General features: G+C 36.3%; 1 protein-coding gene across 5 annotated transcripts in view; it reads left to right on the plus strand.

Moving 5' to 3' along the window:
- The window catches only part of LOC109060930 (partitioning defective 3 homolog B-like), a 171,993-nt gene that overhangs the window by 151,719 nt on the left and 4,059 nt on the right, over window positions 1–16,215 (plus strand). For all 5 annotated transcript variants that reach the window (XM_042742723.1, XM_042742648.1, XM_042742791.1 and 2 more), the window contains one exon: window positions 6,140–6,210. In XM_042742723.1, coding sequence (XP_042598657.1) covers window positions 6,140–6,210 — 71 coding nt within the window. The remainder of the gene's footprint in view (window positions 1–6,139; window positions 6,211–16,215) is intronic.

The following is a 16,215-nucleotide window of genomic DNA, read 5'->3' on the forward strand; positions in this document are numbered from 1 at the left end:
GAATAAGAAACCTTCAAGAGACCAACATTCCTGGTCCACCACAGTATCAAATTTTTGCCAGGTAGGCGGATACATGTTGGATATGTTATAGTAACGGTATGGCTATAGTTTCTTATAATCTGGAATTGAGTTGTGTTATTGAATTTGTCATGAAGATGTGACCATTTCTTCCTTTAATGCAGGCTTACTAAATAATCTTGATATAAAAAAAGGGAGGGGGGTGCCCTTTTTCAGTTTCAGCACATGCCCCTCAAAAGGTCTGTGCACGGCCCTGCTAGATGGCAAAAGCAGCTGTCTTTCAGTGGGTTGAGCTCGATACATGAGGAGGTCATGACCAGCCTCCTACAGCCTTGTGTCTAAATTACCCTCTTAAAATGGTTCCACCATCTGCTGCTAACAAGCCTGGGCCGTCTGGGCGGCATGGCCATGGCTTCTCAGGGCATGTTAGAGGGTTACTGGGCCATAACAGCACTACATCAAAGATCAGAATACCAAACACACCATGGCCTCAGAGACTATTGGGAGAGAATCAACAAGCGATGAGATTATGGCGTGTTTAGGGCGTGATTGTTTTAGCGTTAAGGTGGAGACTGGTGAACACTTTTGCAGAAGCTTTAACAAAAGTAACCTGTCTTGCAGTGTCTTTAAAGAGTGATGTGAACCAAAACCTTGCCAACTGAATGAGTCCAAACTAAACCAAGATATTGTGCTGATTAGATGATTTGTTCCAATAAATCAGGGTTTTTGAAAATCTGCAACCTTCAAGTGGCTTCGCAATATGTTTTGATAAATGACTCATAACAAAGGAATTTGAATCGGAATTACAGAAAGTATAATTTACTGATTTAAAGATTTGAAAAATTCAGTAAGTAATGGCATTCTGGGAAATGAAGTGATCTTCCAATTGTTTATGTACATTGAAAGTTAATTTATTAAATATAAATAAAAATCATTTAAGTAAAAATGTTTTGGTAACATTTGTCTTTAAGGACTAAAACTTAAGACATTTTAAACTTAAGAAGAAATTAATGCACATCCATATGCTATATTTTCTAATAATTTAACAGCACGTCGTCAATTATTCCGCTTATACTGTGGTTACCACACCTCACAACGTTGTTTATCCATAAAACGCTATAGTGTGTAGGATTAATTCCTTACGCATCTCATCCCACACCTCCGTTGCTAATTCCAAAATGTAATTTTAGACCTAGTAACGGAGGCTTGAGCCATTGAAAGCATATTAATGCAGTTAATAATTAAGTTATTAGAGAGAGAGAGAACTGTTGTGGGCTGTAAGGACCTTTGAAATAACTGAAATTGTTTGGCGAAATAACTGAAATTGTTTGGTAAAGTGATATGGACATGAAATGCGGTCAAGACCTGCCAGGAACTACTTTAGCCATGCGTTTCCCTAAAAATAATTGCACACCTTAGAATGTCGTCAATCAGTCAGATTCAAGTATTCAACAGCCCCATAGTATAAACTTAATTAAGAACTACACTTATTGCTATTGCTTATCTACTTACTTATTTTCAAATTGCATTTTCTGTATTTTGTTCGCAACCACAGTGTAATTCAAACTCAGGATTTAAATGAAAAGAGCTGGAGGTAGAAGCTATATATATATATATATATATATATATATATATATATATATATATATATATATATATATATTGCATTTGAGAAACTGTGCTCTAATGAAGTGCATGTGTTGTTTTTAATGAAGTGCCAGGCTGTTTTACTAGCTTTTATAGCTGTGGTGTATAAAAAGAAGCATGTCTGATGAAGTTTTAGCTACACACACACTCAGCTAACATGACGAAGTACATCTGAGTTTTCAGGGACATTGCTCACAGCTTGAGTTTCTTGTGGCAAACGCTGAGCACAGTTTGTGTTTGTTGAGAAATGTGCTAAGCTTGAGTCCTGTTGGAGTCCAACTGCAAAACTTCAATCCAGACTGCTAATTCCCTCTAGAATGGAGCTTGACTCTGAGCCCAAATCAATGGAATCTCATTACCAAAAAGAATAATGATAAAGAACAAAAGTTACTGAGGACTTCAAAATGACTTTTGTCAATTGACTGGTAAACCTGACAGATTTGCGTGCAATTTGTGTATGTCCAATAGACGTATAATACATACCATTAAAAAGTTTGTAATCGGTACAATTTTGTATTTATTTATTTTTTTAAAGAAATTACAATTTTATTCTGCAAGGATGCATTAAATTGATCAAAAGTGTCAATAAAAGCATTTATAATGTTACAAAAGATTTCTATTTCAAATAAATGTTGTTCTTTTAAACTTTAAGAATCACGGTTTCTGCAATAGTATTAAGCAACACAACTTTTTTTCAATATTGATAATTATAAGAAATGTTTCTTGAGCAGCAAATTAGAATGATTTCAGAAGAATCATGTGACACTGAAGACTGGAGAAATGATGCTAAAAATTCAGCTTTGTCATTTTTTAAATTACATTTTAAAATAGAAATCAAAATAGAAGTTATTTTAAATTGTAATATTATTTCATAATATTGTTGTATTGACTGTATTTTTGATCAAATAAATACCGCCTTGTTGAGCGTAAGAGTCTTCTTTCAAAAACATAAAAAACAAACAAAAAAAATTCTTGCCAACCTTATTTTTAAATGTAGTGTGTGTGTGTGTGTGTGTGTGTGTGTGTGTGTGTATATATATATATATATATATATATATATATATATATATATATATATATATATATATTTGTCGTTTTATAAATTATATATTATTTAATTATTATGCGTAACTTAGATGTTTATGAGGTATAAAAATTCCCAGTGAGCTCCAGGTGACCTTGCCCTTCTTGCTGTACATGTGCTTCTTTGTTTTTAATCAAACTCCTCAAATACATCTGTCCAATCTCCCTGCATCTGTACGCATGAGTGGCGTATGCCTATTTGTAAATATTTGCACATTTGTTGTGGTGAATGTTTGCCATCTCAGTCAAGTTCAGTGGCGTAACATGCACATTTTCTCAGCTTCTCAGCATTCACAGCAGAGCACGAGTCCTTCATCCATCCACACAGCCGTTTTGATCTGATAACAGGACCGCAAACACTGTTTTTTTTTTTGGCAGCCTGGTTGCCATGGTGCCTCAGTGTCCCCCTTTGGTGAGGTTTAGTAGGGTTGAGCAGGTTTTGTTGATCCTTTTTGATCCCGCAGGGTAAAACTCACCCAGACCACCAAGCCTGCCGTGGCAAACTTTCAGATTCTCTCTCTCAATTGGACTCAAGCGTCTGGCAGCAGGCCCGCGCCTTGTCCTTTCTGCCTAAAATGCTAATTACCCGGTGAAGATCAATCGCCTGTGCCCGAGATAACATCTGTGGGCAGTGAAGAGAAACACATGGGTAATGTGGAAGATCCAAAGTTACTGGAGTCTCTTGTGTTTTGTAATAACCGACCCTATGGAGTCAACTAGCTAGCATTTTAACATCCTCCAACTTTATTGCTTAAAGAATGTGCACTGTTTCAGATTTGTTTCACAAACAATTTGAAATACAACGATTACCATGACTAAAATTTAAATAAATGTGTATATATATAATGTTATGTATAATATATATATATATATATATATATATATATATATATATATATATATATATATATATATATATATATATATATATATGGTTTCAATGCACTTCAGTTTTAGTCATGGTAATTTTAGTATCGCAAATTAAACCAGATATTTCAGATAGTTGCCAAGGTAATATTTTTGTTTACGTTTTTCATCTAATATTTGCCTTATTTTATTTCAGCTTTATTTCAGCTTTTTTTTATCATTTTAGTTTAAGCTTCCGTTAACAATAATCACACTGATCATCTAGTTCTTCTTTGGAAGCAATCTTTTTTTTTTTTTTTTTTTTTAAACCTGAGCACCTAGTCTTACGGAAACTGCGTAAAGCCTGCAAATCAATGTATGTGGTATACATCAGACATGGCTTGGACTCTCAACATGACACCCTGTGCAATTTGAAGAGTTGTTTTCACCATTCAGTGCAAGATGATGTTATTGGCATTGATCGACTTGAGTTCACAACAGGAATATTGTATTTTTACTGGAAGACTTCAAAGTAGATACTGATAATCGGTTTGACCAAGGTTTTTTTTTTTTTTTACCGATATTCATTCTGAGCATATATATATATATATTATATATATATATATATATATATATATATATATGTATGTATTGGATGCTGTGGAGACAGAAAAGTTGGAGAGAGAAATGACATGAATACTTCCATCTGTGACAATGGGCGTGACTGATGACCTGTATGGCCAGAATAGACGGAATAAAGAATGAAAGGAACAGAGGAAAGCGAGGAATTGTTTATCGTTCTGATCATTTGGCGTACGCAGTGGTCTATCATTCCCACAATCATCTCTCGCTTCTCTAAATGTGACCTTCACACTGTGCGCGAGTCATCATCTCTCTCTCGTACTCTCGGTGACATTCGATCCCTGTGAGACACCTTTGTGTTTAAAGATCACACTTAGCATGCAGGGTAGGGCTTAGGGCTGCCATTACACACGGGAGGACGTGCACTTATAAACTCCTCATTGAGACAAATGCCACCATTTTCCTCACATAGTCCCCAGAAATGAGCTGCCCATCTTTACATAATGCCTCTAACCTTCATCTGTCAGGAGCTGCCACACGCAGCACTCCCACAATCCCACTGCGGTCATATGAGAATACTCTTAAACCCTGCCATGTGTCTCTAACGCAAGTTATTTCTCTTATACAAGCTTGCAAAGTCTTGGAATAGTCGCATAAAGAGAAATAAGCTTTAATTATTCATTAGAATCATAAAAAAAACCTTAGGAGATGTAATGGGAAAAGAATGCATCCAATTTTCCTCCATGTTTGCGGAGACCAAAAAATGCATAAAAAATCAAGAAACATGTTTGTCGTTGCCTGTTCGTGTTTTGTTCTTCTCTGCACTTTGACGGTCATGCTAACTTGCAGTTAACAGCTCATACTGATGGTAATTATAGCATTAAACGGTAGTTCTATAATTCATGAATCCTGCATATATTAAATAAAGGGGTTTTTTTTGGGGGGGGGGGTCATATTACATGAAGAGGGTGAGAAAAATGGTCAAGACTTTCTCTGAAGACACTGACCTCTTTTCTCCACTAAATCAGTCGAGCTGCATCATTTATCTCTCTTGTTTGCTCTTTTCCTCTCCCTCTTCCTCTCCCTGATTTATAGCCGTCATATAGAAATGATATGAATTTATCTATCTTCCTTAAGTATTCCAGCTTCAATGCACACTACAACTCTCAAGCTTATAGCCTTTTGATGTTATAAGTAACAAAAAGACACAGACTCTAGTTTGCGCTCGAATGAAACACTGCAACTAGTTATAGGTACTGTGACAGTTGGTCACACTGGTTTAATATGAAGTTAGTTGGGTGTGCATGATGATGAAACATCTTGAACTGTGTTCTTGTATTGGTTAAAATTCATAAGCATATTAAGTGAAACCCTTTTGGCACACGCTGATTTTAAAACCAATTTCACTCTTCATGAAAACAGCTTTCTTCGTGTATGCTACTGTTCAAAAATTTATTTTTATTTTTTTATCAATACTTTTATTCAGCAAGGACACATTAAATTGATCAAAAGTGACAGTAGAAACATTTACAGTGTTACAAAGGATTTCTATTTCAAATAAATGACTTTGTCCTTTATCCATAAAACTATTTTACTATTTTATTGCATTTTTGATCAAGAGATTTCTTTCAAATTTACTGACCCCAAACTTTTGAAAGGTAGTGTAAGTCACCTCTTTTTTAACCTTAATATTCAGTGTGCACATGTCCTGTATGTGGCTTTTCACATTTTGACAAAATATAAAATATAAAACTTAGATACAATATAAAATTGGTTTTCATGTGTTGTGTGGTTTTTATAATGCACATATTTTTCATTGTTATCAATTCAAAGCACACTACTTTGTAATTCAGTGTGGTGTTGCTAGTGTACAGAAATTGTACTCTTCACCTTTAAACCCACATCTAAATGTCACATTAGAAGATTGTGGCATAATCTTATTGGATTTCTCTGTGCTCAACAGATCAGAGGGCCTGATCCAAGAATGGCTCCGAGATACAATGACCCCGATCGACTATATGCCTCCGTGCCCAGGTAAGCCTGTGTTTCAGTGTGTATTTTCACTTGCGTTTAGATTTGCGTGTTCTTGTACCATATGCTGGACATATGTGGCACTGTTGGATCCGTAGAGTCAACAAAACAAGACGGAGGAAGGTGGAGGGGACTTCCCTTCTTTCTCTCTCTCTCTCTCTCTCACACACCCAGTCTAATCCTCTTTTAGCCTCCTAATTAAATCTTGAGTGTTTGCCTTTCCGAGTGCTTTTCTCATCCCGGAATATTCACCTGATCTGCTCCCAGAAGACCAGGATCCAGACAGGAACCTGGGAATGCTATCCTGGCTCACATCCCAGGTTCCTAAGTGCTTCAGTCATTCTCCTTCAGGAACATACACACATCTATGACATGACTCCATTGTGGCCCTCCGAATACTAGTAGCTCATGTTGTAAGCAAAATAGTTTTGGGTCACATTAAAGGGCAACCGAAGTCAAATTAGCATCAAACTAAAATTTTGATATTTCTAAAGTAAACTGATGTGGCACAATTCATGGAAATGTCCACTAAGACATAGAGAATTCATTTTCTTGTAGTCTACAAACAATAAAACAGCATTTTTCTTTTATTTATTTTATTTTATTTTTTTAAACAAAAAGGAAATTCTGTCGTCATCAGAAAATTTTGTAGATGCAATAAAAAAGTGGGGTATGATGTTATTTGGACTGATGACAGGATTTTCTTTTTTGGATGAACTATGCTTTTAAGGGCATAAAACATACATAAAAGAAATAGTTCACCCCAAAATGAAAATTTGCTGAAGATTTACTCGCTATCCAAGTTGTATTGAGTTTGTTTTTTCTTTGGAACAGCAATCCGCTGCAGTGGATGGGTGCTGTCAGAACGAGAATTAAAACAGCTGATAAAAACATCACAGTAATCCACAAGTAATCCACATGACTCCAGCCCATCAATTAACATTTTGTGAGGAGAAAAGCTAGGTGTTTGTAAGAAACAAATCCATCATTAAGATATTTTAGAGTCAAATTGTTGCTTAGAGGCTAAAATATGAGTCCTCTATCTATAATATTGCTTACTCCAGTGAAAAATTGGTCTTGTATGAATCAGGAGAGAAATATGAACAGATCAAGCACTGTTTACAAGCCAAAACAGTTCTAAACAAGTATGTTTTGAAATGAGAGGACAACAGGGAATGGATTTTTCTACTGAAGTAAATATTATTATGGACTATGGACTTTCAGGCAGAAGTGACAGTTTAAAGTTAAAATGCTTTAATGATGGATTATTTTCTCATTAACTGGTTTTCACTTCACAAGATATTAATTAATGGAGTCATGTGGATTATTGTGATGTTTTTATCAGCTGTTTGGACTCTTATTCTGACGGCACCCATTCACTGCAGAGGATCCGTTGGTGAGTAAGTGATGTAATGATAAATTTCTCATTTTGAGATCTTCTGCACCTAATTGCTGAGGAATACCTGTTTTATACTGTAGGTGTTTGTGCGATTAAATGAACACAGATGACATCAAAATTGGTGCAAAGATGTGAACTGGCTATAGCTTTACTGAACTAGCCAAGTGTAAAACCCTTAAAGGGGAAAACACCCCACCATAGGCACGCAACATTCTTAAAGGGGGAACATTACAAGCACTGCATGTGAATTCTGTCACATCTTTAAGTGTATGCCGCCACAATACCAACAAAAAGTACATGTTGTGATGTTTTTTTTTTTTTTTTTTTGTACATGGATCATAGTTAAATCTATTCTTTGAAGTATTTTAGGAGAGTAACTACATCATATAAATATGGTCATCATTCAGTAAATTGGTATATTTCACCATGTACCATGGGACTACCATAATCTAGTTAAACTGTATCATGTAATTTACCTAGATTTAGACCTTTCAGCCCTTTTGAAATCCACCCAGATCCACATCAAAGCATATTTTCTACAACTTAGACCTGTGAAACACCTACAAATGAGACATCAGAGCAAGTTGGACAAAGTTTTCCTTTGCTTATAAAATCATTTATTAGCACTTTTCTAAGGCTCCACATCTTGTTTTGATATTTTTCCTCAAAAATAAACTCCCACCTCAGCCCTCCTGCGGCTCTCAGCTCTCCCTGGAGCAGCGGTGCCGCCCCGAAGCCCCGATGTATTCATAACAGCGGACTATTTAAATTAAATGAAATACATTTTTCAGGGTTGAACTCTGTGCTGTGGTTCCCTTGGGGTGCTCATTCAGGCCCATTTCCTTCCAAATGACTGTGCTCCGTTACATTAGCATATATTTCTCTGTGCGCTCTCTCTCACTCTCTCTCTCTCTCTCTCTCTCTCTCTCTCTCCCTCTCCCTGTGTGTGTATGTATGACTCAGTAGAAGCAAAATTGCTTGTTTCGGTCTTTTTGAAAAGTTCCTCAAGGCTGAAACCAGTCACTTCAAGCAGTATGTCACATCACTCTTGTCACAGAGAGCAATTTTATACTGTGTTCCTCTGTAGGAGCCATAATGCAGCAGTCACACACAATCACTCAGTCTGCAGCAGCCTCAGCCAGGCCTGAGAAATGGGTGATGTGGTGTAGCAGTAAAAGCTCAGAGCTGGTGAGCAGAAAGTTGCTGGTTTGAATACCAAATGAAACAAGCCGTGAGCCGTCACGTGAAAGTTGCGTTTTGGTTTGTTGTTTTATTACTTTGTTTCTTTTTGAAATGCTTTTAGTAATTCTAGCACTTAAAATTAGTTCTAAACGTTTAAAGTTTTTATTTCATTTCAGCTTTCAACACTGATATTGTGTTTGTTTACACAAAATGTAGTTTCTTTTCAAAAGTTTCATTGTCTTTGCATTTTTTTTCTTTTTTCTTTTATTAAAACGGTCTGTTTGCATGCGCGCACCGGCACTCGTCCTGTTTAGTCTGAAGATTAATGCAGACTGTCAGGACGAGCCTTCATGCATAATAGAAACATTCACAGAATATTTAACATTTTCAGAAAAAGATATTACCGTAAAATGCAGTTTATGCGCTGAGGAAACATATCTCACACATTAAACAGTATGTGCATTTGTCAAAGCACCTGACAGGACAATCCGTGTTAAATATTATGCTAATGTATTATTAGCTTAAAGTTAAAAAATAAAGCATTCTCAAGTTTAGGGCAACTTGGATCATACATCTTTCCCGCAGCAGCTCACTCTGTTTCATCCGCTATTTTTAGATGCATTTCATCCACAGAAATGCATTATTCACTGCTGTAATGTGACTTGACTGGCGGAAGTTTTACTGTGCTAAGTGGGCAGACCAACGAATCGATAATGACATTCATTGTCGATTATTTTCATTATCAATTTTATCGATTAGTTGTTGCAGCCCTAGGTTTGTTATGTTTCTTTAGTGGCGTTCTCACTTAGGTTCATCCTCCTATGTTTTCTTTCATTATTTTTAGTTTTTTAAAAAGCTGTTCTTTTTATTACAGTTACATTAAGTTGTGTTGTACAGCATTTTATTTAGTATAAAATTTTGTTTTATACTAAAATATTTTTAGTATTAAATTATAAAACTGCATCAAGCAGTTTTACTGCCAGAGATCTCAAAATCTTAGGAGAAGTACCTTCTTTTAACCTCTCATGTAACCCTTGTCACTATGTGAAAACAGTAATAAACTTTAGAAATACTTTGCCTCGTAGGTCATTGTATTTGCATACAAAGGAATCATTTCCCTTACCGTTTCGACTCAGCAGGAGGTGGATTAGGGTGAAGAGCTCTATCCCAGCAGAATCGCCGGCTAATCGGCCTGAGTCTTAAGCTTGCTTTTGATTGGATAAAGATCAGCCAAAGGCAGGAGGTTAAACAACACTACGACTGTCTAAAAGTAGAGCTTGAGAACGGACACTACTGACAATTCAGATCTTTACATATCAGCATGTGCTTGAAATTACAGCTAATTTAAAACAATTGTTTTCGAGCCCGAATCATTGATGTTAATGAGAAGCTTCCATGTAGCTGGAACAGACAACAGAACCGTCAAGAAAGCCACCAGTTGTGCGACTGCCAATAAAAGCAGCACTCCTGAGAACATTCAGCTCTGCTATAGAGCATACAGTGGAATTGTGTTTAAAAAGTATTTATTTAAGATAGCAAGGTTCTGATTATCAGGAAGAAGTGTGTTTTTCTTTGTTCATTCATCTTGGCAACAGAAACCACTATTACTTCTTTTCATTCTCTCTTGACATCTCACTCTGCTTTATATTGGGTTTTGGCTGCGGCTGCCGCTTTGCTTCCAAGTGAATAAAGCACAGTGACTGTGTTCTGCTTTAACATTGTTTGCCTTGAAACACAAGAGCCATAATGAAATCAGTGTTTGGAAATGAAACTCTTATTTTGTTTTCTGCCTCCATCAGCTCCCATTTTCCCTGCGGCCTTAATTTCTGGAACTAGTGCCATAGATGGAATATATCCAATCACAAATAATTAGCTATAGATTAATCCAGTCTGACGTATATGTCTGTCTGTCTGTATTTATGTCTGTCTGCTTATTCAGTCAGACATATTATCTGTCTGTCTATATGTCTGTATATTCAGTCTGATTGTCAGTCCATCTGTCTGTCTGTCTTACATGTATGTATAGATTATTTATTCTTCTGTCTGTCTGTCTGTCTGTCTGTCTGTCTGTTTTAAATGTATGTATAGATTATTCTTCCGTCTGTCTCTGTTTTACATGAATGTATAGATTATCTATTCTTCTGTCTGTCTATCTGTCTGTCTGTCTTACATGTATGTATAGATTATCCATTTTTTCTGTCTGTCTGTCTGTCTGTCTGTCTGTCTGTCTATCTGTCTGTCTGTCTGTCTGTCTGTTTTACATGTATGTATAGATTATCTATTCTTCTGTCTGTCTGTCTGTCTGTCTGTCTGTCTGTCTTACATGTATGTATAGATTATCCATTTTTTCTGTCTGTCTGTCTGTCTGTCTCTGTTTTACATGTATGTATAGATTATACTTTTTTTTTCTGTCTGTCTGTCTGTCTCTGTCTTTCTGTCTGTCTGTCTGACTGGCTGTCTGTTTTACATGTATGTATAGATTATCTGTTCGTCTGTCTGTCTTTCTGTCTGTCTGTCTGTCCGTTTTACATGTATGTGTAGATTATCTAATCTTCTTGCTGTCTGTCTGTCTGTCTGTCTGTTTTACATGTATGTGTAGATTATCTATTCTTCTGTCTGTCTGTCTGACTGGCTGTCTGTTTTACATGTATGTATAGATTATCTGTTCGTCTGTCTGTCTTTCTGTCTGTCTGTCTTACATGAATGTATAGAATGTCTATCTGTCTGTCTGTCTGTGTCTGTCTTACATGTATGTATAGATTATTTTTTCTGTCTGTCTATCTGTCTGTCTTTCTGTCTGTCTGTCTGACTGGCTGTCTGTTTTACATGTATGTATAGATTATCTGTTCGTCTGTCTGTCTTTCTGTCTGTCTGTCTGTCCGTTTTACATGTATGTGTAGATTATCTAATCTTCTTGCTGTCTGTCTGTCTGTCTGTCTGTCTTACATGTATGTATAGATTATCAATTCTTCTATCTGTCTGTTTGTCTGTTTTACATGTATGTATAGATTATCTATTCTTCTGTCTGTCTGTCTGTCTGTCTGTCTGTCTGTCTTACATGAATGTATAGAATGTCTGTCTGTCTGTTTGTCTTACATTTATGTATAGATTATCTGTTCTTCTGTCTGTCTGTCTGTCTGTCTGTCTGTCTGTCTGTCTCTGTCTTACATGTATGTAAAGATTATCCATTCTTCTGTCTGACTGTCTACCTGTCTGTTTGTCTTACATTTATATATAGATTATCTATCCATTCTTCTGTCTGTCTACCTATTCATTGGTCTATCCGTCCACGTACACACTGTAATTTCCTGATCTTGTTTTTGTTGTAGTTTATTGTTTAGTACATTGGCGCAAGTCTGAGTCAGTCCATTAATCCATTCTCACTCATTGACTGATCACAAGTTCATCCTGTTACTTACAATTCAACACCAGCTGTTTGGCATTGTATGTGCACGTCTGTCTCTGGGGGAAGACACAGGAGTTGAGGTCAAATTAGGAACCAAGAGAAGAATTTCCTTCCGAACAACTTGGGCAGGTGCAGGGGACTCATGCAAACAGATTCCTTTTTTGTCATAAGGCGGAAAATATGTTAGCGGGTGGCTCGATCACACATGTGGGTTTCTCCGAGCGTTGAGTGTTGATTAGTGTTAGTGTGAGAGAGATGAATTGCAGGGCTTGTCATTACTTTGTTTTTTACCCATGTATTTTAAATTACATCACCTACCGCAGGCTGTAGTTTCTGTCTCACACTCAAACACAAGCTCAAAGACATGTGTTCACTCCCAAAAAGGCTTGTGATCTCCATCGCTTATTATAAATGTGAATTCAAAGACGCTTTGACCCGCAGTTGTTCAAATAAGCACATGTGGTTCTATAACACACACAAACATGACCTTTACCATACAGTACTTCCATCTCTAACCCGTACACACACGTGCTGGTCCACCAATCTCAAACACATGTGCTTATTGGTGCATTCACACACATAATTACGGATACTTACACACATCTGGCCATCACACACACACACACACACACACACACACACACACACACACACACACACACACACACACACACACACACACACATACTGTACGTTGCACGCTCAGCTATGACCCTAAGCCTCTGGGCTTACATTAGGTCACTGGATCATGGGGTCAGGGTACGACTGTAGTGAGTCGCTCACGCTAAGGTCCGTGTTCGTCCCGGGGGAGATGCAGGAGTGTGTGTAAGTCTTCTTTAATCCACAGCTGCCAGCACAGAGTCTGTAACCCACAGCAATTCTCATTATGGCTAATCTAGCACGCTAACCTCAGTTTAAAGCCCCCTGTATTCATCTCTCAGTATAGTGAGCATGAGGTATGTGTAATATATTCCAGTCTAATGAGGTATACGTTATATATCCTAGTGTAAATAATGTATGTGCCATATTTTATATGCATATATGAGGTATATATCACACTAAATGGGGTATGTATTTTTGTATTTATCAAATATTCTAGTGTAAACAGGCTATATATTATATACCGTTGACTAAATAGTAATTTTGAGATATATATCAACTATCACGTATTATATCTATTTATCGTGTATTCTTGCTTTAATCAGAGATTAGTGGATTCATGGTAAATTATAGTGTATAATATAGTGTAAGTAAATGTCATAAATTGAAGTGTCTATGGAGTATATATCACATGATGTTGACTAATTAGACTATATTTCATACTACAATTCTAGACAAAATTATTTATCAAATATTTTAGTGTAAATGATATATATTATCAAACGTATATATCAATTACTTTATCTGATGTTTAATTATATAAATTATGTTGTAATATATAAGGTTCTCTAGCATACACAAGGGTAGTGTGTTTTATATATCATATTCTAGTATTTTGTATTTAAGGTATATATCACGTTCAAGTGAATATCATATTCATATTCTAGTGTAAGTGGGGTATTTATATTTAATATAGCTTATCTTTTAAGTCAAAGTGATCTGTAGATGAAGTTCAGTTCCCCTTGATGAGGAAGTTGGTGGAAATTGACAAATTAGATCACTATGCACTTTGTTTTATGAGTAGCCACTTGTTTTAGTCTGAGATTCATTGGCACAAATTTATAAAACTTGCACCTACTAGAAAAGTTTCTAATCAAGGTTTTAAAAATATAAAAGTGAACACTGAATATCTAAGGATTCAAACCCTGAGGTTTCACAAATGTTTATTCCTGTAAAATCTACCTCCAATTACTTATTATTAGTTCACTGATGACATAATACTACTCTTTACAGAAGCATTTGTGTTATGAGTGCTGTCGAATACAGTCATTCCGAAAGAACAAAATGTAACATTAGTTAAATTAGTCTGGAGTCTTGAGTCTGGCTGTGTTTTGTGCTTATCTGTCTCCAGCCTTTAAACGAACCCACACACACTGTTTAGGCTCATGACTGCAGTATTTCTGTTTCGGTTGTTCTTGGGTGGTCAGAGATGACAGACACACGCTGCTGATGGATTATAACCACACACACACACACTCACCTCACAGTACAGTGCACAGTCTACACACACCCACACACTTCTGTGTTTGTAACTAACTTTGACAGGTAAAATAGTGAACGGACTACAGTCACGCTTTAGAGTGAACTATATTAAACATCAAACGCTGCACGCATGAAATATTCACACACATGTTGTTCAGTGCAGGTTTTGACATAAAGGTTGCCTGCTACCTCTTGTTAGTTTTTAGAGGCCACATGGAGGGATGGATCATAGACGGATGCAACATTTGGATAAGTAATGTAGGCCGCAACCCTGAAAATATTAAGAATGCATAATGTAGTTTTTCTTTCTTTCCACATAGCATCCATTACCCTTCAATCTGCAGATGCCCTCTATTTATTCATGTAGTTTTGTAAAGACCGCTGCTTTATGATTTTATTAATTTCTTTGGTCCTCCTGTAGCTGCAGCTTTTATCTTAATTTCCCAGACTTCATACGACAGACTCCTTAGTTTTTCATTTATTATTCGCAAGTGACACATTTCCTTTGAAAATGGCAAGTAGTGTGAACCGTTTCCTGGTAATGACAGTGAATTTGACGCTGTCTTTGAGTGAATGTAAATGTTTAATTTGCAGGAAGTTTACACATTAAGTATTCCAGATTGCAGATCAGCATCAGCGTTCCCAGCTAAGGAGCATGGGTTGTGTTTTGGATATGGACCCAACCTGTAAAAAAGGCCAAATTGTGTATTAGTTGCAAGCCCAGATCTGAAGCTATATATGAAGAACTGACCGAAACCCAATGGTTAGATCCCGTTGAGTTCACTAGCATGGACTGATGGTGCTTTGGTTTCCTTGCAAGGCTACTTAACTAGCTTTACCAGCAAGACTTCTTTAGTAAACCAACTTCAGAAGACCCATGCTGGTCGTCAGGTTTTGCTACAGAGCGGCATGGATATGTTGACCATGAAAATAATTTTCATGTCATAATTTGCTCACACTCATGTTGTTCCAAACCCATATGGTGTTTTATTTATGTCAGAGAATTTTAAAACCCTAACCACATCCGTCAAGCTCTAGAAAGGGCAAAAAATATCATTAAAACACCATAAGACTTATATATATTTCCTTACAACTATATTTCAAGTCTTCTGAAGTAATATGACAGCTTTGTGATGAACAAATGAAAATTCATTATGAAAAGTCATTATTCTCTGAAAATCTTCCTCTTTTCCATGATTCAAATCATATGTAAATACGTAAATGGGCCATGATTTTCTTTATGACTTATCTGAAGTCAAATAATGAAGTTATCATAAAGTCACGAATTCAGATGTCTTGAAATAACATTTATGAAATTTTTGAAGCTGGTTACTTTATATTGTCATTTTATCAAAATTTCTTGTTTTGTATTTTCAGTGGGAAAAATATACACAATGTACAGTTATACTGGTAAAAATAAAGGTTCTTTATTGGCATCTGTGATTCCTTGAAGAACAGATCGTTTTCATTGGACAAAAGCTTCTTTATAGTGGAAAAAGTTTTAAAATCTTCTTTACTCTAAGAAAAAAAAAAGGTTCTTTTAAGACCTGTTCACCGAAAGGTCTCTTTAGGGAACCAAACATGGTTCTTCTGTGGCATTGCTGCGAAAACCCTCTTTTCAAACCTAAATCCTTTACAACATTATGGTGGGTGAATAATGAAAGATCTCTAATTGATGACTGAACTGTTCCTAGCCTCACTAGTTCCTTCATTATCTATGGCAGTGGTCACCAACCTTTTAAAGCCCAAGATCCCTGACCTCGGCTTTTATGAAAGACAAGATCTACCTACTGAAGAATTGATACAAAAAGGCAGCCCAGACTGTACTTCCAATTCTATTTACTATTTTAATTAGTGATGCGCCTGTCATGATTTTTCA

Source organism: Cyprinus carpio, chromosome A1, assembly GCF_018340385.1.
Source record: "Cyprinus carpio isolate SPL01 chromosome A1, ASM1834038v1, whole genome shotgun sequence".
Lineage (NCBI taxonomy): Eukaryota > Metazoa > Chordata > Actinopteri > Cypriniformes > Cyprinidae > Cyprinus > Cyprinus carpio.